The sequence below is a fragment of the Aspergillus glaucus genome, assembly GCF_001890805.1.
Source record: "Aspergillus glaucus CBS 516.65 unplaced genomic scaffold ASPGLscaffold_6, whole genome shotgun sequence".
NCBI classification, from domain to species: Eukaryota; Fungi; Ascomycota; class Eurotiomycetes; order Eurotiales; family Aspergillaceae; genus Aspergillus; species Aspergillus glaucus.
In genome coordinates this window covers 905,076-931,786 of record NW_019170458.1, presented here as the reverse complement: position 1 = coordinate 931,786, position 26,711 = coordinate 905,076, and the positions used below count along the sequence as shown (strand labels likewise).

Sequence of the window (26,711 nt, the reverse complement as noted above, 5' to 3'; positions counted from 1 at the left end):
CGACAGTTGGGATAAGAATCCAGAAAGACCGGGTCCTCCGCTGTAGTAGTGTCCATAGGTAGACTCGCCTAGCCAAAAAGATATAAACCGGGAGATCAACAAGATTGTCGCTCGTATTGCTGAGATTGAATCAAAGAAAGTTTTCTTCGTGTTCAGGGGCTTCTTCAAGGGCCTGATTTATGGCTCCCGGAATGGGAGAAGAAGCATTTCAACGACGATGACCTCCCACTTTTTAAAGTGAGAAGATTCACGGGGCTCCCAGAGAGATAACATTCGGACAGGCCACCCCTATTATACATGTGCGACTATTCTAGCAGTCTCATTCCCAGTCTCTGCATCGTATTTGCCAAGCGACAAGCTTTCGAAAATATTACAAAGATCTGGATTCCTTACCAAGACGAAGTGATAGGACGCGACATCCGATGGACTGTGGAACTTAGACCGATTGTATACGCATCAAGAACAGCTTGCAGCCATAAGCCTCCTTCTTCGGGGGGAATATCATGTCAATGTGACAACTGTGACAGACGTCAGCATGCTTGCTGATTGTATACTTTGGTGCGACCCTGTGTTCAGGAAGAAAAATTTCGAGAGCCGCTCGATCGTTGTCGACGAATTCATCTTGCGGCACTGACAATGCGAATGTCGTGAACGAGAGGGATATTATGGAGATATAGCATAAAGCTAACAGTCATAACAGAAGGAAGCCCGTACTTACCAAAACAAGTAAACCCTCATATGGGACGCCCGCGTTAACCAAGTTGGAAGGGTGTTAGGCGAAAGAAAGCCTGGCCTATAATGAATTTATGGTCAGGCTCTACCTACCCCTGCCCGCCAAAATCCAGTTAAATGGGGGATGCTAAAGCCGGGGAACTACTGGCCAGACATTTTGGGAAGCAGCTAAAAGCCGCCAACGTAGCAAGCAAAAGGCAGAGATTCTAAGGAAACATCAGTACTAATACAAGAGAAGCATCACAACGTCATGGAAATGAATACCCCAGCAATCACCGAGATAGCCAGGGCAATAGCAATAGCAAGGACTGAAGTCACCGCAAAGCATGCAGTGAAACCCATGAGGAAACCGGTAAAAACGGCGATTAGATCTCCAATCGAGCTACAGCCCTATAACTGAGGTTGCCTTATGAATTCCTAGTCTTCAGGAAGACCTGGGAGACGAAAAAGCCTACACTGAAAGCGCTTAGCCACAAGAGTCTAAGGAATCTACCCCACGCATAATCCAGCTGGGTGGAATCCCAGTTCCCACCAGTCAGTAACCATTCTACTACCTTCAGTGCCCGTTCTACAATTGCCAAACCCAGATCTGCGTCATATTCACGGCCGTGCAACGTTCGAGCAGTCGTGGATTCCCGACGACGATGAAGATATTTGCCGGCAGCAGGACCACCTTGCTCAGTACATAAACCACCACGGATTCTACCCGAGGCGGACGATTCTGTTCTACGGTCTTGTATGTTATTATTGGTGATGAGTCTAATGTTGTGTTTCCTATAGCGAACAGCCACTCACGAGATTATGTATAGTTAATTTCGGTCCTCGGATGCTGAACCTTGGGGTCTTCAAGTCGATGATGTCAATAACCGGCCCGTGCTTCCTTGTGAAGAAAGTTCAGAAATAAGTCAGTTGGAGTAAACACACGGACGTAGTATCCACGGCAATTAGGTTCGTACCGGGACATCAGTAGTCCAACACTCTATGGTAAGGGTGTATGTGTGCTTGCCCATGGGATAAGGTGTCGAGTTGCGGCGGTGTCACCGTACAAGTAAGTATACGCCGACGCGTGGTTTGATACTGTAACATTGTAAGAACAACCAATTCAATTGACACGTTATGAATCAGAGAAACTAGATAATTAAGTGAGATATAATAAATCATAAATACTATAACGCGTCCGGTAATTGAAAAGAATGTTCTCATGTATGTAAGTGTTGGGTGTGTGTGTATTCTCCGTCGTCCGGACGGCCCCAAAACAAACCCGCTCCGGGCTCCACACTGCGTTCTTACACGCTTTAGTCTTTTCTTTCCTTGACCTCGTCTTTGTTTCTCCCAAGTCACCCTCTCTACAGTTAAAGAGGCAGTCTCTCTGTTTACCCACGACACGCTCGAATTTGGGTGGGAGAGAAGGATACAAACCGGGTCTCTCCTGTCTCCCTTTTCCGCCGCCTTATTTTACCTACTCCTCTTCTTATCCCACACCGTGTATCATGGCCCTCTAACTCTCTAGCAACCTTGTCTCTTGTCTGCCAGACGTGTAGCACGTCGCGTGCTCAGCTCAGACCAACCGGTTTTAACGCTACTCTCGTTACGAATCTCTCAGTCCCTCCTGAGCGTCGCGTATCGTTACCCTCCCATGGCAGCAGTATCCATACCTCCTTCACCGCAAACGACCCTCAACATGTCCACACGCCGACCTCCTCTCGCCAACGTCTCCAATGCCACCAATTCCCCACTCCGGATGGGGGGTACGGTTCCTGCTAAACGGTCTAGGACCGCCAGCACACAACTCGAGATCCCTTATGGACAACCACCCCCGAAGAAACAAGTGATTGATGGTGTGGAGCAGGATGTACGGTCTCCGACCCGGGCGAGGTCTACGGCTCATCAACAACCGGGAGACTCGAGGATATTCTCGCGTCGGTCGAATAATGGCCAACCAAGCGCGTTTGAACGGAAGTTGTATGCTGCACGAGAAAAGGACCGGCAGACCGCTACGAAGCCAGTTAGGAATGAGAAGCCGTCCGCAGAGACTCTTGATACGATCCGTCAGTGGCAGAGACATTACCGGAAAGCATTTCCGACCTTTGTTTTTTACTTTGATAGCATTCCTGAAGATGTTCGGGGAAGATGCTCGAGGCAGGTCAATGCTTTGGGAGCGGTGAGTTGCATGTTCTACTTCGGTCGTGTGTACTGCGTGGTTCAATGCTGATGGCCACAGCGCGAAGAGAAATTCTTCTCGCGTCTAGTAACCCACGTCGTGACCTCTCGTCCAATCCCTCCGGAATCCGCAGTCAATCCTCCAGAAAATAGCAGAGCCTCCGTGGACCACACATCTGGTGGTGATGGCTCTTTGCAAACGGTAAATCCATCCCTCCTAGAGAGAAATCCTGAGATGCATGTTCATACCTCCCTTAAGAATGATGCGCGACGCGAGCAGATGAACATGGATGTTCTGCACAGAGCTCGCCAGATGGGAATGAAAATATGGGCACTCGAAAAATTACAGCGTATGATTGCCACTATCAACGATCCGGATATCAGTGGCCATGACACTTCGAACCGTAACAACGGCGCTGGTGGGAATCATGTCCGAGGAAGGGAAAACGATCTCTCGCAAGTTCTACGGAATGAACTTGTCAACGGGCCTTCGGATCGGGACCATCTATCCTCATTAAAGGAGCTTGTGATGTTCAAAGGTCCATTCATCTACGTCCACGACATGAACGAAAAGACGCGTCCGGCGATGGTCCGGGAATACGCCAAGGCAGCACGGCGGCAGGATGGCGTCTGGCCTCAATTCCGAAGCGCGCCACTAGGAAAGTGTCCCTTCATCGACGAACCCCCGACGAAGAAGGAGATGGATCGGCAACGGATACGTCAACACGCAAAGGAAAAGAAGGTGGCTCCCAAGCCAGCCCCTGTTCAAGAAAACAGAGACCAAGAATTCGCTGTCCTGGAAGACACCGTTTCACAAGAACCTGCTGATGGCGTCGCTAGCAATGAACATAAGCCTAAGAATGAGCAAGAAGCTGCTCCACCACGACAACCAGAAATGCGGGATATGGTGCCACCAAGGCTAGGGTCACCTCCGAGGAAGAGCTCAGAAAGTTTTATCCCTCCGCAGATGCCGCGCAACGGGCCATTTTTCCTTGGCCGTGAACCTGCGGCCTCCGGCATGCAGCCGTCGAACATCACTTCCGCCATCCGGTCACAAATGGTTTCTTCTGCTGCTGCTGCACCCGGAGCCAAGGCCGGTCTGAGCAAGGAAGTCCACGAGCTGAAGAGAAAAGTACTCGAGAAGGGCAACGGACTTTCTGGTGCAGTTCCTCACGGTGCTGCGGATGCCACATGGAAAATGAACCAGGGCCAGCGACCAGGGAAAGCCAATCCGCAGGAAAAGCCTGACGCGACCCAGCCGGAAGCGATAAAGAAACAGTCTCGCGATCGAAAGGACAGTATTCAAAAGAAGGAGAGGCCAAGGGATCCGAAGCCAGGATACTGTGAGAACTGCAGAGACAAGTTCGATGACTTTGAGAAGGTAAGTCTTGCAGTGAGATAGTTATCGATCCTGTTACTGATTGCATCGTTCTAGCATACTCAAACGCGGAAACACCGCAGATTTGCGCTGACCACGTCCAACTGGGTTGAATTGGACGACTTGCTGTTTGAGTTAGAGAGGCCAGTAAAGGATGAGTATATGGACGAGCATATTTAGGTTTCAGTGATATGCACTTTCTTATCCACGGATTTTTACGAACTACCTATAGCGATGCCCCGTTTCGTTTTACAGCCATGTCCCTCGACCCCGATGATGGCACTATTTGCACCTCCGATGGGACAAGATGAGTGTGAGAGTATTGTACATCCTCATTGGCGCGGATCGGGCCATCCATCATTATCTGGACCGGTATGTCTCGAGACGTGCATCAGGTTTATCCTCCCGTCATTATTCATTTCTTTCTTCGACCGCATTCTTGTTGATTCATATTTGATATTCACCTTTGCATCTTATGAAGTCGGTGTCTGGAATATCATTTGTCTTGTTTTATTCTTGTGACCGTATGAGCCTAGAACCCGCCGGTTACTGGCTCATGGTCATTTTGCATTATTTGATGCATTGTGTTTTCAATTGGCATACATACCCGGAAGGACCTGGGGAGGAACTTATTCATTTCTTTTTCTTTTTGGTCAGACATACGGGGATGAATCTAACCCTGTACTTTCTTTTCACTTTCTTTTCCTTTTCCTTTTTCTTATATCTTCTGTTTCCATGGACGGTGGTTATGGTGGGGTTGCATTTAAGGGGTGGCTAGTTTGTATGGTTAAAGCAAAGGCTTCGATTAGCATAGGTTAGTCAATACAGTGTACGTAGTAACAGAAATCCATCTACAAGCATACACATCCTCACTCAACTCAGCACTTCTCAACAGACTTCACAGACCCCACAGCAACAGTCCTCCCCAAATCCCTCACAACAACCCTCCCAAGCGCAGAATAATCAGAAAGCCCCTCAACACAGAACGGCGTCATCCTAATCATAGCAGCCTGCACATTCTTCGCCTCCTTCCTCCCAATCCGCCGCCCAGCCCGTGCCTCCATCGTATCCAGAATCTCGAATCTGCACGGCGCCCGACCGGTCCCGCAGTGCACACCAGGCGTATACCTGGACTTGATATTATCGGGGTGACTGGTGACGATGATCTGCGCCGTAAACGAGGAGCAGTTACTTGCGGGGTTGTCGGAGTCGCTAACGACCTCGCCACGGCGGATATCAAGGTCGTCGCCGTCGGAATCCGTGTAGCCAAAACATAAGCCTACGATGGCACCCGTGCTGCACTCGTCGAGGGACTCGTGGTGTTGCTGCATGGATTGCACGGGGATGTTATTCGGGGCCAGGGTCACGTACATCCCAGGCCAGCAGGTCCCCGCTACAACGGTGCCGGTGACTACCGTACCGACGTTGGGGGTGTGGCAGACGTTTTGGATAGGTAGTCTAAAGGAACCCGTGGGTTTTTGGCCAGGGAGGTGCATGTCATCGATGGTCTCGAGGAGGGTTTTCCTGGGATATTCCGTAATCCCATTAACATACCTCGACCAACCATGGTACCAAGACGAATCAGCCGAGTCCCTAGCCTCCGAGATATTATCCCCATCCAGACCAGAAATAGGCACAAAGGGGACCTTATCGCTGTTATAGCCCAGTCTGTTAAGAATAATTTTAGTCTCGTCGACAATCTCATTATCGAGTTTATTGAAAATCCAAGCGTATTTGGACGATTCCCATCCTGCGTTGGAGGCTTCCTATGCAGATGTGTAAGTTGTCTAAACCAAGCTCCATCGTCGATGGATGTTCTTACATCTTCAAGATCATCCATGGTATCCTCATCGACGGCACCGAACTCGAGCATCATGTGGCCTATTCCATTTTTTCAAAATTCAAAGTATAGCGGAGACTATGGGATATGTATGCTTACCAGCTGTGGCTGACTTTCCGGAATCAAAATGGCCGTTCTGCTCTTTTCGCCTGAGCTGTATAGTCGAAGGGCTAGTGGGCTGTATATTGTGCAATGGTCAGGTTCTCATTGCTATTTCACCCCATTGTGAAATTCTGATTGTTTACTGATTGTTTACTGGTGACCAAGAGCGAACAGCCTTGTCCGGGAGGATGGTACAAACGGGAGAATTTGAGAGATATACGAAGTGGAAAAGCAAAACATGCGGCAGGAAAGGGACTCGGTATAAATAAGAGTCACTCAGGTGATACGGACTGCGAAGTTGGGTAGAACTACCCCACTAGTCTTCAGCTCACTACTCTGCACGAAGTAAACACCAAATAACAGTCCAAGATAGCTCGCCGTGTACGCTGGTGGTAGTTCTCCAGATCATAAAGTGGCTGGCTGTCTTTTAGCTGGGGACCATTTCGAGCATCAGATCAACAGATGAGAGGTTGGTGTACGGTGTACAGCCCTTGAGTGGATCCTTCAAGCATGATTACTCGCGCTGGTATTGACAGAGCCGTGGTAGACGCGTGGTATTGCGCTTGCTGGTCATATTCTGTTTAATACGGAGATTCAACAGAGTAGATGGAGTCATATCGCACGGACAGTTCTAGCTGTACGCAAGATCGTCTTTGGTCAGACAAAGAGTCGGGCATTGTTTTCGAGCAAGATTTCACCATTCTGCTGTCTTTTCTAACTTTATTCTGATGCTTCCATCCGCCATACGGGATACGGAGTATGGAGTACATCAAACTGATATGTATAGTCCCAAGAGTATGGTACCCCAGACTGCGGTCCCCGGACCGGAACAACCCCATCCCCGGCGGAGAAAACAAGCACATCCTCGGCACAAAAACCAGCGCATCCGCCTACCGCCCGCTCAAAAACCGGCAGAAAAAAGATATGCAACAACAAAGAAGACTGACAAAGAAAATGGGACGCCGATGCTCGGGACTACGCGGCATATACCAGCACGTCGATAATTAATAAAGAAGAAGTTCCCCTGAGTCGGTCTGCGGAGGGGATTGGAATCGATATAAACCTGGGGATATCTTGCTGTTTGATTTTAAGGATCTGAGACCTGGAAAATCCTGCGTTATCTTATCCATTTGATTGATCTGATTGATCGATTGATTGATCTGTGACGACATTATACCGCATTCGGACGTTTGTCGCGTGGTCCATACTCTACATACAGACTTGACAGGATACGGAGCATACGAGACGATTAGTACCGTTTCTATTTGATCACTTCTGTTTTACTGCATCATGGCATCCCGAACAGCCACAGGCTACCTCACCCACTCCCTCCGGTCCATCAGACCCCGGGTATCGGTACCTACAACCAGAACAACACCACTACTCACCACCTCCTTCACACCCCCATGCTACACCCCAACCACAACCACACGCCACAGCTCCCACTCCCCCATGGGCTCAACCCCCAGCAACCCGCGCAAAAAAGTAACCCTGCAAACCCTCCGCAATCTCTACAAAAAGAACGAGCCGATCTCCGTGCTCACAGCGCATGACTTTCCCAGCGGACATATCGCCGAGGTTGCGGGGATGGATATCGTTCTTGTAGGGGATAGTTTGGCGATGGTTGCGTTGGGGATGGAGGATACGAGTGAGGTTGTGTTGGAGGAGATGTTGTTACATTGTAAGAGTGTGTCGAGGGCGGCGAAGAGTGCGTTTACGGTGAGTTGCCTTCCGTTGAATGGGGTAGAAAGTGCTCAATGCTAACGATGGCAGGTTGGTGATCTTCCAATGGGCTCTTATGAGATTTCCTCCGAGCAGGCGCTGCAGTCTGCTATTCGGGTTGTGAAAGAGGGTCGTCTGCAGGGCATCAAGCTTGAAGGAGGGGAGGATATGGCTCCGACAATCAAGCGCATCACGCAGGCTGGTATCCCCGTCTTGGGCCATGTTGGTCTCACGCCTCAGCGGCAAAATTCTCTCGGTGGATTCCGGGTTCAGGGCAAGTCGACGGCCGGCGCGTTGAAAGTGCTGAGAGATGCCATTGCCGTGCAAGAAGCCGGTGCCTTTGGGATGATCGTCGAGGCGGTTCCTGCTGAAGTTGCGGCGATTGTCACCAAGAAACTGAAAGTTCCAACGATTGGTATCGGTGCTGGGAATGGGTGTTCGGGACAGGTTCTCGTTCAGATTGACATGACTGGCAACTTCCCGCCGGGGAGGTTCCTTCCCAAGTTCGTCAAGACGTATGCTGATGTTTGGGGAGAGGCGCTTAAGGGTATTCAGCAGTACAAAGAGGAGGTCAAGAGTCGGGCGTTTCCGTCGCAGGAATACACCTATCCCATTTCGCAGGAGGAGCTCGCGGAGTTTGAAAAGGCTGTTGATCAGGCTGGCTCCGAATGATTGCATATCGGTCTTGTTTTTCTTCGTTCTGTAACGTTATTGTCATAATTGTATCTAGCATATTATCGGCGGTCGGTTCTTCCGACGCAGCATGTATCTCATTAATCGTTAAATATGTCGATAGCTACTTAGCCGAACGCAGGCGTCATTGAATATGCAACAATAAGCTGCTCATCCGTTTTGAAGCACTGTAGACATTAGCACTCATTCTCAGTATCATAGCTTCGAAGACATACCCTCCATAACCCACCAACACCCTCATCCAACCCAGGCGCAAAAACACTGTTAACATAACAAAACACCGAATCCGTATCTTTGCAGTCCAACTTCTTCCTCAAAAACTTAACAACCGTCTCGAACTTCTGCGAAGCACTAATCTTAAACACCCGATTCTTAAGAATAGGCGCTGACGGCAGAGGCTGGAAGCGAACCGTGACTGTCAAAATTAACATAATCCTTTCAACTCATCTCGCTCTGAGAACTGCGAGAGGACGGGAGGCATACCCTTCCCCGTATCAATATTCTCCGCATCCGCCAACGCCTGATGCGCATCACGCGGCAGACTAGTCAGCACCACGGACGCGGACATGGTCATGGGCATATCGGCGCCATGTTCTTCATCCGGGATGGGTGTATTGTTATTGTTGCTGCTGGTTCTGCTTTCGGGTGAGTCTGTTTGGCGTCGACTGGCTGGTCGATGGCTTAGTGTGGAGGTGCTCGGGTTGGCGTTTGAGGCTGGGGAGGTACGAGCGGAGGGGTCCATGGTATTTTGATATTCAAAGTTGTGGAGTTATGAGGTAGAGAATGGTGAGATTTAGATAACTGCGTGGAAGTAGTGGATAGGCGATGTATGTGTGATGATGGTTGGAGGTTGGATTGGAGGGTCTAATGAGGTCACATGCAGCATCACAACATCGCATCAAGCACGTATACAGTTAAATTCAGTAGACAATTTCCAGCACATCAAAATTCAACGTCTGGATTATCTCAAAAGGAGGATAATGGAGAGTATGGAGAGGAGTACTCCGTAGCGGACTATGCAGTTCGGAGGGCACCGCACGCTTGGTTCGTAGAATAGCAACACAACTCAATTTGCACTACAACATACTTTCCAGGGGCATATTAGCATTTAATTCTCCTCTAATTTCTCCTCTTTTACTGGCTTGTTCTGTATCGTTCCAATTCTTCAGCGCTGAGTCAGCGCAGCCACCTAACACTCTGCCCGAACTAAACCCAAAACAGCATCCATCATCGTTACTATCATGCCCGCCTCACCTCACCATCTCACCACTTCACCTCATCTCGCTGCCCTACTCTAATTCTCTTTTCCATCTCTCGTTTCTTTTTCTATACCACATCCCGGACCCTACCGGACCTTCCTTTCTTATCTTCACCCTAACCTTCCACTCCAAACCGGATTTCCCCCTCCCCCGCAGTTCCTTTCCCTTCCCCCCACTTCACCCTTTCACCTTGGGGGAACGATAACACGACTTCGGATAAAGACCCTTTGGATATTTTTACGGTTACCATACCTTTCTGATATACGGCTTCTTTTGGTCTATCTTGCGACTTCAAAATGAGCAGCCCAAAGCGAAGAATCGAGACGGATGTGAGTGACCGGAATATACCCGGACTTATGGACGAAGCAAAATGGGCTGACCTGTGTGCTTTTTTCTCGGTTCTATAGGTTATGAAGTATGCGATATTACCGCTCCGAATATATGCTTACAGGAATCATGGCTAACCTTTGAACAGGATGTATGCGCTTCCCCCGATGCCCGACGGCGACCCCTCCCCCGCGACGACCCTTGTCGAATGACACAGACCTCCGGAAGATAACTACGAGATGGAAAATTGTACTGATGCTTTGCATAGGTTGATGAGTGACTATGAGGTGACTTTGGTTAATGACAATAGTGAGTTCCGCTGGTAATTGCCACCATTCATTACAAGTGCTAACCGACATAGTGTACGTCCCACTACCCCCACGCTCAATGCGCAAGTTAGACGGGAGGATATTAATATCGGCGCAGGCAAGAATTCTACGTGCGCATTAAAGGCCCAGACGAGAGTACGTATCGCGCAACCCCAAACTCATCCCTCACTAACAACCACAGCACCCTTCGCTGGCGGTCACTGGAAGGTCCACGTCGAATTACCCGATCAATACCCATACAAGAGTCCAAGCATCGGTTTCGTTAACCGGATCTTCCACCCGAATATTGACGAGCTGTAAGTCTCTCAGCCTGCTATTGTTGGATTATACTGACTTGCGCTTAGTTCCGGATCGGTCTGCCTGGACGTGATTAACCAAACGTGGTCGCCTATGTATGACATGATCAATATCTTCGAAGTCTTCGTTCCCCAACTCCTGCGTTATCCGAACCCTGCCGATCCTCTAAACGGCGAAGCTGCCGCGATGTTGATGAGAGAACCCAAGACTTATGAGGCTAAAGTGAAGGGTATGTCATGCCATAAACTGTTTTCCCTGAGGCACATGCTTACAGCAACAGAATACGTGGCAAAATACGCCAGCAAAGACGCTGTCGACGACGCCGAAGAAGACACCGAGTCCGAAGACGAGCTAAGCTCCGCCGGTAGCTACGAATCTGGCGGCGAAGAGCCCGCCGGCACAATGGACGACGTCTAACCAATTCTTTTTTCCCTTCTTGTTTGATCATCTGGTCTCTTATATACTGCATCCTCATCATCATCCCCCCCCCCCCAATCTATGCACTTCGTTTATGTCTAGGGATCGAGCTGGCGTTACTTCGAGATGGAGTTTTTTTTTGACATATATGTATCTGGCGCACCTGAACTACGGCGGTCGTGGAAATGGAGTCTCGGATTGGACAAGCTCATCTCTCGGATTTTGTTGATTCCGCCGTCTTTTTTTATATTGTTTTTGACACTTTTTACTTGAAATTTGCAGATGTTTTAGCATATAAATACGCATTGCGATTTATGCTTCAGATTCTACCATGATACTGTCCACTAAGCATGGAATATAGAATGGCACCCAGTTTGCAGTATCTCCAGGATCATGTTGTAAAAAGAAAACGTAAACGATTGTCTTGTACTCTATCTAATGCGCAATGCAAATGGTCTGGCGCCCACTCAGAACAAATAATGAAAAGAATAGCGAAGGATGCAGTCTGACAACAGAAAGAAAACGTAAGAGACGCACATGCGAAAACACAAACACAAGGAAATAAATGTGCCCAAGGCCAAAAAATGTAGAAGGGAAAGGGGGTATTATGACATCGCTGCAAAGGAGAAAAATGAAAGAAGAAAGAGACCTGTCGACCGGCGACCCGAAACGAACGAAAGGAACTTTCAGATATGCCAATAAACCGATGCGAACTGAGGTCAGAAGACCTATCATGTAGGGTCGTCACTCAGTATCAAGGCACCTGGAGTCCACCAGAGATATTTGCGACGGCCCTCACGAAACCTGCAAAACACCAAAAACATCACGCCCATTCTTCCCACCCGCTTTTGCTCCGCGATCCTTTCTCGGATTGATAACGACCTCGCCCCAGTGTTTCGGTACAGTACCCGTGCCATTATCGGAAGCGGTATTCGATGACGCAGTGGAGGGCGCGGTTACAACGACGGGCGGGTCATCTGCGGTGCCTTCTCGGGATCCTGAATTCGAGCGAGGCAGGGTTGCGCGGGGTTGGAGGTGAGGTTGGGGTTGGAGGGACCAGATGTCGATGACGGATCTGTTTTAGACTGTTAGTAAGAGATGGTAGGGTGGTTAGTTACGGAGGATGGAGGACGCACTCGGAGGTCCGCTGGCAGATGGCTTCGAGAGCTTCTCGTTCGCGCTTGATGGACTCTGGATCCGGGTGGTTCGTTTGATTCGCATGGTTGAGGGCGCCGTAGCCGTAGCCGGATTGGTAAATGTCATCGTCTAAGAGGCGGGTGGATTCGTACTGTTTCAACTCATGTTAGCAGACAGTCCTTTGCTTATCTCCTCGTGGGGACACGAGCGAAGAAAACGCTCATTCCCCACACCGCGCAACTGGGAAACTCACATCATTGTGGTCCCGGCGACCCTGACCCAAACAAGAAGCGCAGATCCCCATTTATGATATTGTTGACGGTAGCAGTCGCAAAAGTGCTGAAATCGAAAGAATGAATGGACGCAGCCCAAGGGAGGCGATGCGGGTTCGTAGAGTATATACGGGATGGAAGATACACAGAATAATAGAGTAGTCGAAGGTTAAAAGAGAAGCAATGAGAGTAGAATAGATAGAAGATGGATACACCAGCAGGTGATGCTGGGGGGTTGGGTTACAAAAGGAAAGAAATCCATCAAATCGCAGGTGATCGGAATGGGAGACGGTCGCGGGTTCCGAATGGCCGGCGGCACGTGCGTTGAGATGACATCGGTTTCTTTTTTGGGATTCACAACAACAAAAGCATTCGACATTCAATAAACCCAGGTTTGATTTGTTTATGCAAGATATATGGTTTGCATTGCAGGTGCACGTTCACTGCTGTGGCATTGACATATGACAGTTCTAAAGAGGCCTGGTTCTGTGCTAATTCCCCTTGCTTGTAGCACATCGGGATACTTATGTAGGTACAGAGTACTTATCCAGCAGTCGAATTCTAAGTGCTTTATTCTTTTTAGCGGGTTGTCAGACCCTGTCCAACTACAAGGAGAATACCTCATCGGACGTAGAATCCGTCAGTGTGCCGATAAAAGGGGACTTGATTGACCCCAAGTCATACCTTTAATATAATCAACCTTCGTAAATGCTACTCATAGAAAGCAATATCCTCTATACTATGTACGAGCAAGATGTATTCCGTACTTGGTTGCTGTTTGATAGATCTATGCCAAGGCTTCCGACGAGCTAAAACATACCCGCCAATCAGTGACTGTGTATTGCTTCTTTATGGGGCACGCCCTGTGACATGGACCCACTGCGTCGATCTAGAGGGTTTGTATGGAAAAGTACGCTTCTATGACGATGTCCATATGTAGAGTAAGGGTATATTTAAATGAATCCGCTCCCTCTTATTTCAAGTTTTCCTCATGCATCAATTAAGCTCGCTACGCAATGGCATCTACACAGCAACTCTCGACAGCTGTCGAATTACAAGATAATCCAGGTCAAGAGAGACAGCTCAAGCCTCAAGCCCCAACTACAGCACCCACTTCAGACAATGTTATGCAAGCATCCATTCTCGCAGACTCTGAGGTCCCAGACGGAGGTAATGGCTGGATCGTCATCTCAGGATGCGCAATGGTTACTTGGTGGGTTACGGGAACAGCATATTGTTGGGGAGTTCTTCAGGCTGCTCTGGTGAAGGAGGGAGTATCATCATCATCTACCTTGTCATTTGTGGGATCTCTGGCTCCGGCTTGTATTTCGTTCTTGGGAATCATTAATGCTCGTGTCATCCGTATCATTGGGACACGGGTTGCTGGTCTCTTTGGTATTTTCTGTCTAGGGCTGGGAGAGATACTGAGCGGGTTTGCATTTCGAAATATCGGCGGACTTTTTATGACTGCAGGTGTCATTATGGGAATTGGCATTAGGTACGGATAATCCTGATATCTTGCGCGTCAGCTAACAGTATAGCGTCTGTTTCATGGTTGTCTCTGTGATTCCAGCGCAATACTTCAAAACCAAGCGCGGCGTTGCAAATGGTATTGTCTACGCAGCCGGAGGCCTCGGAGGCGCAGTGATCAGTTTTATTCTCAACGCACTGCTCAACAGCCTAGGAACAGCATGGACATTCAGAATTCTCGGTTTCATCACTCTGGCCACAGGCTTGCCAGCGGCATATCTAATCCAACAACGGGTTCCAATCCCTCCAACCAAATTCGTTGAGTGGTATATCTTCCCTAGCAATCAAGGATCAGATTGACAGATGCTAACCCCCCCAGGCGCCTATTCCGCGACGTCCGCTTCATCCTCCTCTTCGTCGCCAGCGCAATCGCAACCTTCCCCCTCCTTGTCCCAGCATTCTACCTCCCCCTCTACACCAACGCAATGGGCATGAACTCCAGCGTCGGTGCCGCCATGGTCGCCGCATTCAACTTCTCCTCCGCAATTGGGCGTCTTCTCTGCGGTCTCTGCTGTGATTCCGTAGGTCCGCTGAACACGCTCTTCATGTCGTTGTTGCTAAGTGCGCTGAGCATGTTGATCCTGTGGCCTGTGTCACAGTCTATTGGTCCTTTGATTGTGTTTGTTATTATTAATGGGATGGCGAATGGGGGGTTCTTTTCGACTATGCCGACTGTTGTGGGGAATGTTTTTGGGTCGGCGAGGGTTTCCGTGGCTATGGGGATGGTTGTTACGGGGTGGGCTGGGGGGTATCTTCTCGTATGTTCCCATACCTTGAACACATGAGCAGGGTTAACCAAACTGATGGTTTAGGGCGCCCCCATTGCAGGATATATATTGGATGCCGCTGGCGGTGAAGACAATGGTCTGAAGGCATATCGTCCATCGATTTTCTATGCAGGAGGAATGGCTTTAGCTGCGGCAGTTTTGGCAGCGGGTATCCGGTTGAAGACAGAGAAGAGTCTGACTAAGAAGCTTTAGTTGTAACTAGTTAACTATAATTATGTTGTTGTTAGATAGTTCTCTTGATGTTGTATGGACTCTTGATGTTGTATGGACCTCCGATACATTCGGGCCGTGGCCGTAACGCTACCCCGATGTGGAAAAAGACTTGGCAATTTTCATGCCGCACTATCAATCTCTCAACTCCTCATCTACAGTTCCACGAGGGGAACTCCAACAATCAATCCATTAATACCCGTATTTAATCACCCCGTTACTTAGAGAACACATATCAATCCCCCGAAATGTTCGACCTCCCAGAAGCAAAACGGTACGTTCACTCGCAAACCACACTCAATCCACATCCACTTCAACGAAGCTAACATCTCAACCAGCGTCCGTCGCGATGAAATCCTTTCCCGCGAATCCACCTCCCCATCACCCTCTCCACCACCAGAAACAGCATATCAAAATGGTCACCAGCGTCTAGCCGAACTACTCAACTTTGACGTCGACGTCTTTGCGCCTGAGCAGACAACCGCTGCGAACAACGAACCAGACCACGCAAAATCAGAGCAGCAACAAGGAGGAGGAGAAGGAGAAGGAGAAGGAGGAGAAGACGAAGAACAAGAATTCGAATTCCGGCTCTTCAGCGCACCGAAACCATCCACCGCGACACCCACCGCACAGAAAGATGAGAGGAAAGGCGAAGCCGGCGCAACACAAACACAAACCCAGAAACTACGAATCCGAGTACGCTCACCAACGCCCGGCCCCGCGGATCTGTCAGAGGGGAGATTCGTGAATCCATTCCGCGGATGGCAGTATTATTTCACGAACCCGGGTTTGTTATCTGGTTCGAAGGAGAACGGGGACGGGGACGAAGATGACGAGGTGGAACTGAAACGGAGACAATTTGAGGATGTCGCTGTAACTGGAGAGCATATGTTGGATTGGGCTAGCGTGCAGCCTTGGGTGAGTACCCTCTTACCACAGTATCTATCTATTGCATTCGTTTCTAATAAAGTATCGCAGCCCGGCTGCCACCTCCCTTGGCGCATAATTCACCTCAAGCGCCAACACACCAAACTACCCAAAGACCCCGCCGCTCCCACCCCCGCAACCACAGTATACACAACCGATCCCCCAACAACAAGAACGCCGAAATCCCACAAAAAGCCTGGTAAAAAGCGCCGCATCCAATTGCGCAAGCGCGTGACGGCCGCGGAGACGGCGAAGCTGGCTGATTCGGAGAAGCGGAATCGCAAGAATCGCGAGAGGAAGATTAAGCGCAGGCAGAAGGCGAGGGAGCAGAAGGCTGCGGCGGCGATTGCGAATGGGGAGGATCCGGATGTTGTTATGGCGGAGGGGGATGGGGATGGTTCATCTGGTGAGGAGTAGTCGGTTGAAGGCGGTTGGCCTGATTTGTGTAGCTTGATACCCTTGTAGTGGAACAGTGCATCGATTACTGAACGAAGACGGTATATTCAACATTGAATTGCGTGATATAAACAACTAAGGGTATAATTAGACCAACAAAATCCACCATGGAACCCAGCAGGAATGGGTATCTAATGCTAGGTATAAACATAGACTAAATCAAACGCGCGAGAAACAAGAAACAAAAACAAATTAGGTCATGCCCTTAACCGAAGGCTATTGCTTGGGTGCTTCAGCTGCGAAGGTTAGCATAATTCTCCAGTAGAAGAGTGTAAAATGGACTCACTCTTTGCCGGCTCAGCGGATTCGGCAGGCTTCTCAGATTCAGCGGCCTTGGGCTCAGCTGGCTTCTCCTCAACTGGCTTCTCAGCTTCGGCGGGCTTTTCCTCAGCAGGCTTTTCCTCGGCAGGCTTCTCCTCGACAGGCTTCTCCTCAGTAGGCTTCTCCTCTGTAGGCTGAGCAGCAGGTGCTTCAGTGGCCGGAGCTTCTGACTTAGGCGACGGGGGCGAAGCAGGAACAGGAGCGGGGGCAGCAACCGGGGCAGGGGTCTCAGTCTTTGTTTCCGCAGCCGGGGCGGGAGCGGGAGCGGCAAGTTCAGCGGGAGCGGCGGCCTCTGGCTTTTGTTCTTGGGCGGGAGCGTCCGTCTTGGGCTCAGAAGCAGGGGTCTCTGTGGCGGGAGCAGGAGCAGCAGCCTCTGGCTTGGCCTCTGTAGCGGGAGCTTGTTCAGGCGCAGGAGCCGGTGCGGCAGCAGTGTCTGGTTTTGTTTCGGTGGGTTGCGACGCTTCTGCGGGCTTGTCGGCAGGCTTGTCAGCGGGAGCAGCGGCCGGGGCTTCTAATTCTGCACAAAAAAAGCGATTGTTAGCAGGAATTGAGGTGAAAGAATTCTAAGAAAAACCTACCTGTGGGTTGTGCAGGTGCTTGTTCCGCAGGCTTGGATTCAGCAGCAGGGGCAGGGGCAGGAGCAGGAGCAGGAGCAGCAGGAGCACCGGCAGCAGCACCACCAGCAACGGTAGTCTGCGTAGTAGGCTTGGTCTCTGCAGGGTTTCCTGGAGGCTGTTCCTTCTGCTTCTTAGCATCCTTCTTCTTGTTACGAAACATGGCCTTGAGGCCCTTCTTCAACTGGGAGAGAGCGTTGGGAGCTTGCGCGGTTAGCGAACGAAGAAGTATGCAAATATGGCAGGGATATACTCACGAACACCCGGCATTTTGACGGTTGATGATAAAAACAGCGAAAAATCAACAGAAAACTGTATAAAACTGGCTAGGAAAGCAGTGTGAAGAGGAAACGAAACAGAGTAAGGAGCTCGGGGTCGAGATCAACAGCGCGACGGAGGTTATTTATTGGCATCCCACGTGACGGCTGACACGGACGTCAATATCCCGACTCCTTTTCTTGTAACTATTGGTTTTTTTTCTCTCTCCTGTTCTTTTCTCGAACGATGGACGGACCACAGCCCCTCCTGAGCTTTATCACCCGCCGTCAAACCCCACATTCCATCAATGCGTGGCAGTTATTGGTCCTGGTTTGATTGCTCGATAGCGCGTACCCAATTCCCCTGAGCTCAACGTATGCCGGAGTTAAATCGGCCGTTATACAGTGTGCAGTATACTACAGATACAGAGTAATAGGTGCTATTCAGTCTACAGATACAATTGAAGATGTTATCATAAGTATGTCGGCTCAACTACAGTTACCGATGGATCATTCCGTTCGAGTCTCCGCATTTCGGAACAACTGCGACTCCTCTTTCGTGCTTATGTCTTAAATTGCGCGCATAAGACCCTTTCTACAATTCCAATTGGGACTCTCCACGGACTCGATATTGACCGGAGTCGATCTCCAAACGGCTGACTCGTACGGACCACACGCCATGCCCGCTACGGAGCAAACGCCGCTTCTACGCGAGGAAACACAACAATATGCACCCCCGGGCACAGCCGCAACACAAGATTCCGAAATTCCCCTGGCTCAGGAGCCCAGCACGAAGGAATTGGTCCTGATTCTGGGTAGTATCTGGGTGGGTGTATTTTTGGCTGCTCTTGGTATGATAACCGGTCTGGATTTTCGCGGTTTGTCTGCCATGCTAATCCCGTAATTATCTGTAGATACTACCATCGTTGCGACGCTGACGGTCCCAATATCCTCGTCCTTTCACTCCCTGTCGCTGCTTTCCTGGCTGGCAACTGCGTATCTGATTTCCAATGCTGCATTCCAACCTATTAGTGGACGATTGACCGACATCTACTCCCGCCGCGCTGGTCTGATCTTCTCTAACGTCTTTTTCGCCGCCGGAAATTTGATCTGCGGTCTGGCCAAAGCTGAATGGGTCATTGTGCTTGGTCGGGTTGTCTCAGGGATTGGGGGTGGTGGTTTGACTGCGATTTCGACATTTATCGTTTCCGATTTGGTCCCTCTTCGGAAGCGAGGTGTATGGCAGGGGATTGGTAATATTTGCTATGGCGCTGGCGGTGGTCTGGGTGGAGTATTTGGTGGTTGGATCAATGACACGCTAGGATGGCGATGGGCGTTCCTGATTCAAGTTCCCTTCGTCGTAATCTCCGGAATTCTGGTGGCTATTACCGTGAAGGTGCCAGTGAAAGGAGATACTACGGGGAGACTGAAGCGCGTTGACTTCCTGGGTGCCATCACGTTGGTCATTACGCTCGTGACATTCCTACTCGGTCTCAATACGGGTGGTAACCAAGTGCCATGGACTCACCCTCTCGTCCTTACTACTCTGCCATTGTCCGCGGTGTTCCTGGGACTGTTTGTCTATGTCGAGGCGAAGCTGGCGTCTGAGCCCGTCATCCCGGTCAATCTGCTGCTCAATAGAACCGTCCTTTCGGCTTGTTTGACTAACTGGTTTACCACTATGGCGGTATTTGGGCTCCTCTTCTACCTGCCACTTTACTTCCAAGTCCAAGGTTTGTCCGCAACTGCGGCTGGTGCGAGGTTGATTCCCCAGGCGATTGGAACCTCCCTGGGATCCATGGGAACTGGCATTCTCATGCGTGCCACTGGCCGCTATAAAATCTTCAGCCATGTCTCGATGGCCCTTATGGTTCTTGGGACAGCACTGATCTGCACTATGTCGCTTGGCACTCCTGCCTGGCTGCCTTTCATCTACTTCTTCCTGGGAGGAACTGCTTACGGTGGGATGCTCACGGTCACTCTGGTTGCGCTCATTTCTGCGGTCGACCACCAACACCATGCCGTCATTACATCCGCATCTTATGCTTTCCGTAGTACAGGGAGCACCATCGGTATCACCGTCGCCTCCGCTGTTTTCCAGAATGTTCTCAAATCCGGACTTTGGTCTCGATTTGGTGGTCGCGAACACGCCAAGGAACTGATCTCTCGCATTCGTGACAACCTGGACGAAATTCGCAAGCTTCCATTGGACTGGAGACTGGGTGCGCTGGCTGCGTATATGGACTCGCTGCGGGCTGTGTTTCTGACTCTTTGTGGTCTGGCTTTCTTGGGGGCGTTGGCAAGTCTGGCCATGAGAGAGCACAAACTTCATACGAACCTGGCCAGACGAGAGCGCTGAGAGTCTATACTTGTACAAGCGTGTATATGGACAAGTGTGTATGGACATAGTCGAGACTTTGCAAATATTCATAGACAAAAATATCGAAACTTGGTGCTCTAATCCTCCCCTTTTATTGGCCAGTCTCGCAGACCGCCGTTTCCTTGACACTGACCAATCAACGGTGATCGCCCACATGACCGGATTGGGGAATTCCTTCGTCACTCGGCGGTCGATGGCTTCATCTTGACCCACCGCCAACTTCGCCATCCACTACTACTGCGCTTTATAATTTCTGCATTTTTTTGCATCCTCGTTGTTACGCTTGCCCAATACTTGACGCTTAAATTCTTGCGCATTCTAACATCTACTCTTTGTAAATTTCCGAACAGTGACAACCAACTAATCACCGATTCACGGCCGAAGAAATTCCCAGTCCAGCGCATACTCCATATCTCGCCTTGAAACAAAGCACCTTACGACTCGAAAAGGCACACCGCTCTTGATCATCTGATTTCAATATCAACACTCCTATCAACCCGCATAAACCCATACGTCCCCCATAAGCCGCTCCGTTGGGCTTTGCGCCACGGATACGGACGTTACATGGATCGCATATCGTGGCTGGAACAAGAACGATAATTGCTTGGACTGCGATCTGAATCGAATTTGACACGTTTACCTGCATACAACCCAACCGTGTTACCTTGCTATATCTTCGAGAGATTCAAAAGACCCGACCCGTTCGTCGCAAGCTACGTTTTCGATTGCATTTCCGACTATCACCCGGTTGTTTCTTGATATGGCTATAGGTTTCGGATCGAACAGCTCAGCTACTCCCCATAATTTGAAGACTGTCGTCTCGAAGGGTTTTTGCTCGACGGAGATGGAAATTGATGGGAATAATGAAGAGACGGTAAATGGAAACAGAGATACCGGCGCCAACGGAATATCGAAACATGATACCACTACTCCTTCGCCCCCACGCCGGAAACGCTTGCTTCTATCGACCGAAAGCTCCTTTGTCGACAATGTCCTCCCCTCCTTGGTACAAAACCCCGAGATTGAGTTACGGTTGATCACGGACGAGCCTTCAGCATCACTTGCGGGAATGAACAAGGTCCCACATTACATGGACACGGTGGATAGTCAGACGTTCGAGAAAAAGACGGCTGCCCGGAGGTGGCTGAAGGCCAAGGCGGCAGAGCTGTGTGAATGGACCGATATGCTACTGGTGGCCCCCATCGACGCTGGAACATTGGGATCAATGCTTGGAGGTTTGACCAACACTCTGACTCTGGCCCTTCTGCGTGGGTGGAAGTCGTCAAAGCCTGTCGTTCTTATTCCGGGCATGACAGTTTGTGAATGGGAACATCCACTGAGCAACAAGCAGCTCAACGAACTTAAGCGATTCTGGCCATGGATCAGTATTGTCACGCCAGTCCTGTTTAAATCAAAAGGACCTGATGAGCTAGTCCAACTTCCTTGGGACGGCTTGAAGGAACTTCACGGAACTATTGAAAAGACACTTGGATTGTCTTTCTCAAACGACACCTCAAATTCGAGCAAAGCCGATTATGCACCAGCGGTATCGGTTGACAAGTCGGCTGGGATTATCACCCCGATTTCGCGACAGTCGCAGCTCCGACTCAATAAAACCAAAGAAAACGGCGCACTCTCATTACCACTGGAACTATGGTTGAACATCTTCGAGGACAACCTGGGGGACTGGGAGACCGCCAAAGCTGTTGGTATCCCTTCAAATCTTCCAGTTCCCAAGGAGTGGCAATGTCATCTCCTGAAGATGTCGGCCCCTGCGTCGCTAGAATACACCATCCTACGAGGCTCATTTGCAGCAATCAAAAAGCGCATCGATGCCTTGCCACGTTGGAAACCACTCTCCGATCTCGCCTGCCATCTCATTTTCAAGTTCTCACGGACCGACATTCTCTCCTATCTCACAGAAAATCACCTCGACCTTCTCTGGACAACCTCCCGCCTCACAAACCTCCCATACCGCGCATCAGCCATCTACGGCAACCCCAACATCCTCACCTGGTGGCGCGACGCACCCGCCCTCCCCAACAAAGAATACATCGCCGACGCCATGGACGGCGCCTCCCGCGCAGGCTTCCTCAGTGTCCTCGAATGGTGGCGCACCTCAGGCCTCGAACTTCGCTACACAGAACGAGCTCTCGAAGCCGCCAGCGCAGAAGGCCACGTCCACGTCCTGGAATGGTGGAGAAACGCCTCCACAACCGCACCCCCGACAAACCCCCTCCCCCTCAAAGTAGGCAAATCCGTCCTCCTAGCTGCGCAGTCCGGCCGCGCCGAGTCACTCGCCTGGTGGGACGCCTCAGGAATCCCGTATAGCCACGCCGAATCCGTCGCCCGCATCTCCAGCACACACGGCCACGTGCACGTCCTGCAACTCTGGCACCGATTAAAGGGCGCGAAAATGATCTTCGACTGCCAGGTTCTCGTTGGACCAACGAAGAACGGACATGATAATGTGCTCGAGTGGTGGCGGCGGAGCGGGCTGCGGGTGGAGTTCAAGACGTGCGATATTGAAGAGGCGCTTGAAGACGCAGATCCGGTTTCTGGCGCTGAGGGGAGGGTTAGGAGGTGGTGGGCGAGGAATGGGTTGAATTTGGGGGTTGGGACGAGTGAGTGGATGAAAACGAAGGTTTTGTGTTCGTGAGCATATTTTTTTTTTTCTCCATTCTTTTTCTGTCCATTCTTCATTCCGTTCTGGTGTTTTTCTCTCTTCGATTCATGTTGATGATTATATGGTTGATCTGGTTGGTAATACCCATTTGCTCTTTCTGTTACTGTTTTTAACATTCAAGTACATATTGCTATGGTCTATTATGAGTTTGAAGCGCATGCATGTCTCTAGCTGGATCTCGATACCTAATGAATGAACGAGTTAATTTCACCTAAATTTACTGCGCGTGATAGTACGCTGTACAAGTTACATGCGATGCAAGGCAAGAAATGCAACACAGGCTAGCAATTGATCATATATTCAGTCATAATCGAGTATTCCCGTCCACCTCTTTGTTCGAATCCGCGTAAAAAGCAATATAAATATGAATGGGTATAGTCTATCAGCGATAGATAGGGTATGGGGTAAGATAGGCAAGATAGAGCAATGCAAAAGAGCGAGAGCCGCACGACTAAACTTCTCTCCTGGTAATTGTTAGTCTAGATCACTGCATAATAATTCAAAGAAACCTACCAAGTACGTCCAGCAGCATCAACAGAGGCCGGCGGGATAGCATTCCGATCACCGAACGGATTATTCTCATCGTCGTCTTCATCTTCCGAATCCGTCTCCGATTCACTCTCACTATCATCAAAAACACCCTTACCCTTACCCTGCTGCCGCGAAGCAGAAGGCAAAACCGGCAAACTCACAGGACGAGCAGGACGAGGAGGTTTGGGCGGGTTAATGCTGAGACCCGCAAAGCTCTCGTCGAAATCGTCGTCCCGTGGTGACCAGCCTGATTCGAGGACGTCCTGGTCGCTGTCACTGTCGTAATCGACGCTCTTGTCGAGGACTTCGAAGGCCATTAGGGCGGTGACTAGTTCTTCGTTTGCGTGGATGAGGCCGCCGAGGAATTCCTCTGTTTCGATGTATTGGATGTAGCGGAGGATTTGGCGGCGGAGTTCTCTGCATTTGTCGACGCGGTTCATGACTTCGATGTCTTCGCTGACACGCTGGGTTTCGCGGTTGACGAGTTTGAGGGAGTTGAGGAGATTTGTGCTGGCGACTGAGGAGTTGGCGAGGGTTTGGATCATTTGTGGTTTCTCGCGTTCTAGATTGAAGGAGCGGAATGCTCCCAGGCTCTTTCTCTTTTCCTTTTGGGCTAGCTTTTCTTGCTTCTCCTTTTCTTTCCTTTCTTGTTTCGCTTTGTGCTTGGCCTTGGATCCGCCACCGACAACCGTTGATGGCCCGTTTCCGGCTGAGATAGACACGCTGTGACCCAGTGGTTGCTGTTCTTTGGGAGGTTCGGAGTCTCGAAGGACTTTGGCTTTAGCCTGACTGGCTGGTTTCTTGCGCTTAGGGAGCTGCCTGTAAAGTGCTGCCACCCGTTCCATGCCCGGGGTGTTTTTGTAGGACACTGACCATTGGCCAAAGAGCTGTTTGCATTTCTCTTTCACCAATGGATCAGACACGGGATCGGTAGCAGCAATTCGCAGTCGTTCTAACAACGGCTCATCTGCAAACTCGCGCAGAAACCGCTCTCCGGTGTTTTGAATAAGAAAGTCGAGAATGGTGAGCGCTCTCAGTTGGCGATGAATATTTCCATATTTGCTATACATCGTCAGCTTATTGCATCCAGTTGAAAACAAGCTGGTAGTACTGACAGCTTCTTGCGCAGAGCGCGACTTGCTTCCATCGGACCACTGCCTTGGATCTGAATGGCTTCGATGAGATCGACAATTCCACTCGAATCTTCGGCCTCATATTGCTCGCCAGTGAGTACTTCGATCTGTGCAGTCACAGCCGAGTACGGTTTCTGCACATTCCATCAGTAACAGACACCAATCAACTGGCTGACAAGACACTCACCGAAGAGTGAAACATATTGAAGGTTGTTTTCTAACTGATACCATGTCAGAATAAACTCATAAGCTATAAACGGGCAGCTAATAGTAGCACCCACTCAACTGACATATGCAACTATGTGCTTCGGAGATGTCAAATCACGGGACTCGGAAGCCCACAGGTTCATGTCCCATGGATGAACGGACTCAGTAGACCCGGAGAATGGCACATGCAGCCCTGAGAAGCACAGTCCTTCAGCTGCTCTGTTGCCCTGACCAGCGGTGGTTCTGCTTGTTGCTTTGTTTGCGATAGATAAGTGCCGTGACGTGTTAGATCCCGGGCGGTAAGGCTTGGCAATGGCGCGGCAGAAACAACAGATTACCACCAATGGAAAGGAATTGGGAGGTGTAGAGACGAGAGATGCTGCAGAATAAGGAGGGGAATCGAGAGAGGAGACAAAAGGATAGACGTTGCTTTGTGAACCGTTTCCTCTGTTGTGCCCAATCCCGTAATGTCGGTCTCGTGATCAGCCCCTCGCCAAGCCTTTTGATACCGACTTATCCCAAAGAAGGTTAGTGCCGTTATAAGTGTCTGAACGCCTTGATGCCTTATGATGTCTGCAGCACCGGTAGTTACGCCACCGGTATCCCGCCAGGGTTTCTTTAATGTCAGATGTAGTATGTCCGATACTCGACAATTATAACTACCAAGTGCTAAGGAATTTGTCTACTAGGTCTACAGATGCTTCTTTTGAGTGTAGCTATCCAGGATGCAGCGCAAAGTACCGACGCAAAGAGCACTTGAAACGACATACATTGCAACATAACCAAGAAAGTCATATATCTTGCCCATATTGCCAGAGAACATTGACCAGGGGGGGAGTATTATCGTACTTGCCGTATAAGGGCATATAAGTAACAAGCTTATAGTGACCTCCTACGGCGACATATACGAATCCACCACCTCCAGAGACAACTCCCTCGTTCATCTCGAGCGCAGAAGGCATGTAGCGCTTGTCGGGCTCGAAAAGAACGTTGTGACGGTGAATTTCCTTGCGGCTCATGTCAGCAGCGAGGAATCAACTGTTCGCTCACTGGCAGGGGAACGAGAAGCGATGGGCAGGATACCGGCACAGAAGTGCAAGCAACTCATGCTCTCTCAACATCCACTGAACCTAGCTCCGCGCTTTCTGGCACGTTTCGGTGGAATTTCCATGAATATACCAATACCTACTTCAACGTTTTCCATCCAGTGTGGCCGTTCCTTCACAGGGCTACACTTGATCCACTTAAGGAACCGCGTGTGATCGTCCAATCCGTTCTCATGATTGGACTGTGGATAGATGGACGACGGGATACCGCGATAGAACTTCATTGCAGACTGCGTGGTGCGATAAATGCTCAGAGGGTTAGTTGCTTGATTTGAATTCTGACCTGAGGTTGACACTTATTACGACAGAGCCAATGGGACGTATCCAACCCAGAACTCAGCCAGAATACTAGGACATCATGGCCCATGGTAACGTACCAGGCTATACTTTTGCATATTATCCTTGCCATGTTTATCACAAAAGAAAAGGCAACATTCGATTTAGGCTTGCGATACCAGATCGAAGCAGAAGAGTACGACCTCCTAGTGTCTCTCGTTCAAAGCTGTCGACAATTGGGTATGTTCTTATATCCAAACATGCTAGCACAATATGACGATACTGCGCCAGCCGTTCTCGTCTGGGTGGGCGTGGAGGAGACCAAGCGGTTTGGGTTAGCCCTCTACAAGGTGTGCCGCATGTGCACTTGCGACTCGGCTGGAAGCAGGAGTCAGCTTCTGTCCCTGGCTGATTTGTCCTTTGGCATGCCGGGCAGTGATGAGTCATGGAATGCCCCAGCTGATGTGGGAACTGAAGAGCTTCAGAGGCTTGCCCTACAGACGAACTACAGGGAGAATGGGGAGCCTGAGTGGTGGATATCTAGGTCTTCCACTGTACTATATGATAATCTTGTCGATTTTGACTGGATATAGTTGGCAGTGTGCATTAATGTATACAGCCGTA

The 26,711-nt window shown here is 50.0% G+C and overlaps 13 protein-coding genes across 13 annotated transcripts; 8 read left to right on the top strand and 5 right to left on the bottom strand.

Moving 5' to 3' along the window:
- Positions 1-2,368: 2,368 nt before the first annotated feature.
- On the top strand, positions 2,369-4,450 carry ASPGLDRAFT_122974 (protein serine/threonine kinase activating protein nimO; the record flags this gene model as incomplete). Its single annotated transcript, XM_022540369.1, has 3 exons — positions 2,369-2,893; positions 2,954-4,273; positions 4,328-4,450. The coding sequence occupies 3 exons, from the start codon at positions 2,369-2,371 to the stop codon at positions 4,448-4,450; spliced, it is 1,968 nt and encodes a 655-aa protein (XP_022402879.1).
- Positions 4,451-5,148: 698 nt separating this feature from the next.
- ASPGLDRAFT_24326 (uncharacterized protein) lies at positions 5,149-6,334 on the bottom strand (the record flags this gene model as incomplete). The annotated part of the gene is made up of 4 exons (XM_022543377.1): positions 5,149-6,036; positions 6,093-6,151; positions 6,210-6,280; positions 6,330-6,334. 4 exons carry the CDS (start codon positions 6,332-6,334, stop codon positions 5,149-5,151), a joined length of 1,023 nt encoding a protein of 340 aa, XP_022402878.1.
- A 1,014-nt stretch (positions 6,335-7,348) lies between these two features.
- ASPGLDRAFT_1328379 (3-methyl-2-oxobutanoate hydroxymethyltransferase ECM31) lies at positions 7,349-8,794 on the top strand. The gene is made up of 3 exons (XM_022541155.1): positions 7,349-7,529; positions 7,573-7,931; positions 7,986-8,794. The coding sequence occupies exons 2-3, from the start codon at positions 7,665-7,667 to the stop codon at positions 8,604-8,606; spliced, it is 888 nt and encodes a 295-aa protein (XP_022402877.1). The 5' UTR covers positions 7,349-7,529; positions 7,573-7,664; the 3' UTR covers positions 8,607-8,794.
- ASPGLDRAFT_122423 (ubiquitin-like protein ATG12) lies at positions 8,735-9,369 on the bottom strand (the record flags this gene model as incomplete). The annotated part of the gene is made up of 3 exons (XM_022540320.1): positions 8,735-8,794; positions 8,843-9,042; positions 9,111-9,369. The coding sequence occupies 3 exons, from the start codon at positions 9,367-9,369 to the stop codon at positions 8,735-8,737; spliced, it is 519 nt and encodes a 172-aa protein (XP_022402876.1).
- A 500-nt stretch (positions 9,370-9,869) lies between these two features.
- On the top strand, positions 9,870-11,644 carry ASPGLDRAFT_45226 (E2 ubiquitin-conjugating protein UBC8). Its single transcript, XM_022546195.1, has 6 exons — positions 9,870-10,268; positions 10,482-10,526; positions 10,640-10,677; positions 10,724-10,838; positions 10,887-11,068; positions 11,120-11,644. Exons 1-6 carry the CDS (start codon positions 10,183-10,185, stop codon positions 11,254-11,256), a joined length of 603 nt encoding a protein of 200 aa, XP_022402875.1. The 5' UTR covers positions 9,870-10,182; the 3' UTR covers positions 11,257-11,644.
- Positions 11,645-11,684: 40 nt separating this feature from the next.
- On the bottom strand, positions 11,685-12,937 carry ASPGLDRAFT_45225 (LAMTOR1/MEH1 family protein). The gene is made up of 3 exons (XM_022546193.1): positions 12,647-12,937; positions 12,393-12,544; positions 11,685-12,331 (listed from the first exon to the last, which is right to left on the bottom strand). The coding sequence occupies exons 1-3, from the start codon at positions 12,695-12,697 to the stop codon at positions 12,052-12,054; spliced, it is 483 nt and encodes a 160-aa protein (XP_022402874.1). The 5' UTR covers positions 12,698-12,937; the 3' UTR covers positions 11,685-12,051.
- Positions 12,938-13,690: 753 nt separating this feature from the next.
- ASPGLDRAFT_146335 (uncharacterized protein) lies at positions 13,691-15,200 on the top strand. Its single transcript, XM_022541881.1, has 4 exons — positions 13,691-14,163; positions 14,207-14,461; positions 14,515-14,953; positions 15,008-15,200. The coding sequence occupies exons 1-4, from the start codon at positions 13,793-13,795 to the stop codon at positions 15,173-15,175; spliced, it is 1,233 nt and encodes a 410-aa protein (XP_022402873.1). The 5' UTR covers positions 13,691-13,792; the 3' UTR covers positions 15,176-15,200.
- A 169-nt stretch (positions 15,201-15,369) lies between these two features.
- Positions 15,370-16,812, top strand: ASPGLDRAFT_45219 (DUF2011 domain-containing protein). The gene is made up of 3 exons (XM_022546192.1): positions 15,370-15,467; positions 15,532-16,111; positions 16,172-16,812. The coding sequence occupies exons 1-3, from the start codon at positions 15,442-15,444 to the stop codon at positions 16,535-16,537; spliced, it is 972 nt and encodes a 323-aa protein (XP_022402872.1). The 5' UTR covers positions 15,370-15,441; the 3' UTR covers positions 16,538-16,812.
- On the bottom strand, positions 16,665-18,163 carry ASPGLDRAFT_1327222 (uncharacterized protein). Its single transcript, XM_022541143.1, has 4 exons — positions 17,769-18,163; positions 17,476-17,715; positions 16,863-17,414; positions 16,665-16,812 (listed from the first exon to the last, which is right to left on the bottom strand). The coding sequence occupies exons 1-4, from the start codon at positions 17,779-17,781 to the stop codon at positions 16,793-16,795; spliced, it is 825 nt and encodes a 274-aa protein (XP_022402871.1). The 5' UTR covers positions 17,782-18,163; the 3' UTR covers positions 16,665-16,792.
- A 254-nt stretch (positions 18,164-18,417) lies between these two features.
- On the top strand, positions 18,418-20,127 carry ASPGLDRAFT_122310 (uncharacterized protein; the record flags this gene model as incomplete). Its single annotated transcript, XM_022540312.1, has 2 exons — positions 18,418-18,619; positions 18,683-20,127. Coding segments are annotated over 2 exons (1,647 nt in total), but the record flags the coding sequence as incomplete, so codon positions are not given.
- Positions 20,128-20,642: 515 nt separating this feature from the next.
- ASPGLDRAFT_1327689 (uncharacterized protein) lies at positions 20,643-23,187 on the top strand. Its single transcript, XM_022541147.1, has 3 exons — positions 20,643-22,762; positions 22,809-22,907; positions 22,989-23,187. The coding sequence occupies exons 1-3, from the start codon at positions 20,909-20,911 to the stop codon at positions 23,028-23,030; spliced, it is 1,995 nt and encodes a 664-aa protein (XP_022402869.1). The 5' UTR covers positions 20,643-20,908; the 3' UTR covers positions 23,031-23,187.
- ASPGLDRAFT_56693 (LSB5 family protein) lies at positions 23,015-25,116 on the bottom strand. Its single transcript, XM_022548209.1, has 5 exons — positions 24,780-25,116; positions 24,686-24,719; positions 24,481-24,632; positions 23,348-24,427; positions 23,015-23,298 (listed from the first exon to the last, which is right to left on the bottom strand). The coding sequence occupies exons 2-5, from the start codon at positions 24,698-24,700 to the stop codon at positions 23,286-23,288; spliced, it is 1,260 nt and encodes a 419-aa protein (XP_022402868.1). The 5' UTR covers positions 24,701-24,719; positions 24,780-25,116; the 3' UTR covers positions 23,015-23,285.
- Positions 25,117-25,326: 210 nt separating this feature from the next.
- ASPGLDRAFT_122263 (uncharacterized protein) lies at positions 25,327-26,680 on the top strand (the record flags this gene model as incomplete). The annotated part of the gene is made up of 3 exons (XM_022540307.1): positions 25,327-25,550; positions 25,591-26,068; positions 26,120-26,680. The coding sequence occupies 3 exons, from the start codon at positions 25,327-25,329 to the stop codon at positions 26,678-26,680; spliced, it is 1,263 nt and encodes a 420-aa protein (XP_022402867.1).
- Positions 26,681-26,711: the final 31 nt, after the last annotated feature.

What these genes read in the sequence shown, in the direction of transcription:
- ASPGLDRAFT_45226 (XM_022546195.1), top strand. Translation starts at nt 10,183, where the DNA reads ATGAGCAGCCCAAAGCGAAGAATCGAGACGGATGTGAGTGACCGGAAT. An exon ending in TTGGTTAATGACAATAGTGA is followed by an intron (nt 10,527 to 10,639) that starts GTTCCGCTGGTA and finishes ATATCGGCGCAG; the next exon opens with GCAAGAATTCTACGTGCGCA. An exon ending in CACCCGAATATTGACGAGCT is followed by an intron (nt 10,839 to 10,886) that starts GTAAGTCTCTCA and finishes ACTTGCGCTTAG; the next exon opens with TTCCGGATCGGTCTGCCTGG.
- ASPGLDRAFT_45219 (XM_022546192.1), top strand. Translation starts at nt 15,442, where the DNA reads ATGTTCGACCTCCCAGAAGCAAAACG. An exon ending in GACCTCCCAGAAGCAAAACG is followed by an intron (nt 15,468 to 15,531) that starts GTACGTTCACTC and finishes CATCTCAACCAG; the next exon opens with CGTCCGTCGCGATGAAATCC. An exon ending in GGGCTAGCGTGCAGCCTTGG is followed by an intron (nt 16,112 to 16,171) that starts GTGAGTACCCTC and finishes AAAGTATCGCAG; the next exon opens with CCCGGCTGCCACCTCCCTTG.
- ASPGLDRAFT_1327222 (XM_022541143.1), bottom strand. An exon ending in AGCACCTGCACAACCCACAG is followed by an intron (nt 17,415 to 17,475) that starts GTAGGTTTTTCT and finishes TTTTTTGTGCAG; the next exon opens with AATTAGAAGCCCCGGCCGCT. An exon ending in ATCCGCTGAGCCGGCAAAGA is followed by an intron (nt 16,813 to 16,862) that starts GTGAGTCCATTT and finishes TAACCTTCGCAG; the next exon opens with CTGAAGCACCCAAGCAATAG.
- ASPGLDRAFT_45225 (XM_022546193.1), bottom strand. Translation starts at nt 12,697, where the DNA reads ATGGGGATCTGCGCTTCTTGTTTGGGTCAGGGTCGCCGGGACCACAAT. An exon ending in GTCGCCGGGACCACAATGAT is followed by an intron (nt 12,545 to 12,646) that starts GTGAGTTTCCCA and finishes GAGTTGAAACAG; the next exon opens with TACGAATCCACCCGCCTCTT. An exon ending in ATCTGCCAGCGGACCTCCGA is followed by an intron (nt 12,332 to 12,392) that starts GTGCGTCCTCCA and finishes AGTCTAAAACAG; the next exon opens with ATCCGTCATCGACATCTGGT.
- ASPGLDRAFT_56693 (XM_022548209.1), bottom strand. An exon ending in CGCGCTCTGCGCAAGAAGCT is followed by an intron (nt 24,428 to 24,480) that starts GTCAGTACTACC and finishes GACGATGTATAG; the next exon opens with CAAATATGGAAATATTCATC.
- ASPGLDRAFT_1328379 (XM_022541155.1), top strand. Translation starts at nt 7,665, where the DNA reads ATGGGCTCAACCCCCAGCAACCCGCGCAAAAAAGTAACCCTGCAAACC. An exon ending in CGGCGAAGAGTGCGTTTACG is followed by an intron (nt 7,932 to 7,985) that starts GTGAGTTGCCTT and finishes TAACGATGGCAG; the next exon opens with GTTGGTGATCTTCCAATGGG.
- ASPGLDRAFT_146335 (XM_022541881.1), top strand. Translation starts at nt 13,793, where the DNA reads ATGCAAGCATCCATTCTCGCAGACTCTGAGGTCCCAGACGGAGGTAAT. An exon ending in CCAACCAAATTCGTTGAGTG is followed by an intron (nt 14,462 to 14,514) that starts GTATATCTTCCC and finishes TAACCCCCCCAG; the next exon opens with GCGCCTATTCCGCGACGTCC. An exon ending in GGGCTGGGGGGTATCTTCTC is followed by an intron (nt 14,954 to 15,007) that starts GTATGTTCCCAT and finishes CTGATGGTTTAG; the next exon opens with GGCGCCCCCATTGCAGGATA.
- ASPGLDRAFT_1327689 (XM_022541147.1), top strand. Translation starts at nt 20,909, where the DNA reads ATGGCTATAGGTTTCGGATCGAACAGCTCAGCTACTCCCCATAATTTG. An exon ending in GGAATGGGTTGAATTTGGGG is followed by an intron (nt 22,763 to 22,808) that starts GTTGGGACGAGT and finishes TGTGTTCGTGAG; the next exon opens with CATATTTTTTTTTTTCTCCA. An exon ending in ATGATTATATGGTTGATCTG is followed by an intron (nt 22,908 to 22,988) that starts GTTGGTAATACC and finishes ATGAGTTTGAAG; the next exon opens with CGCATGCATGTCTCTAGCTG.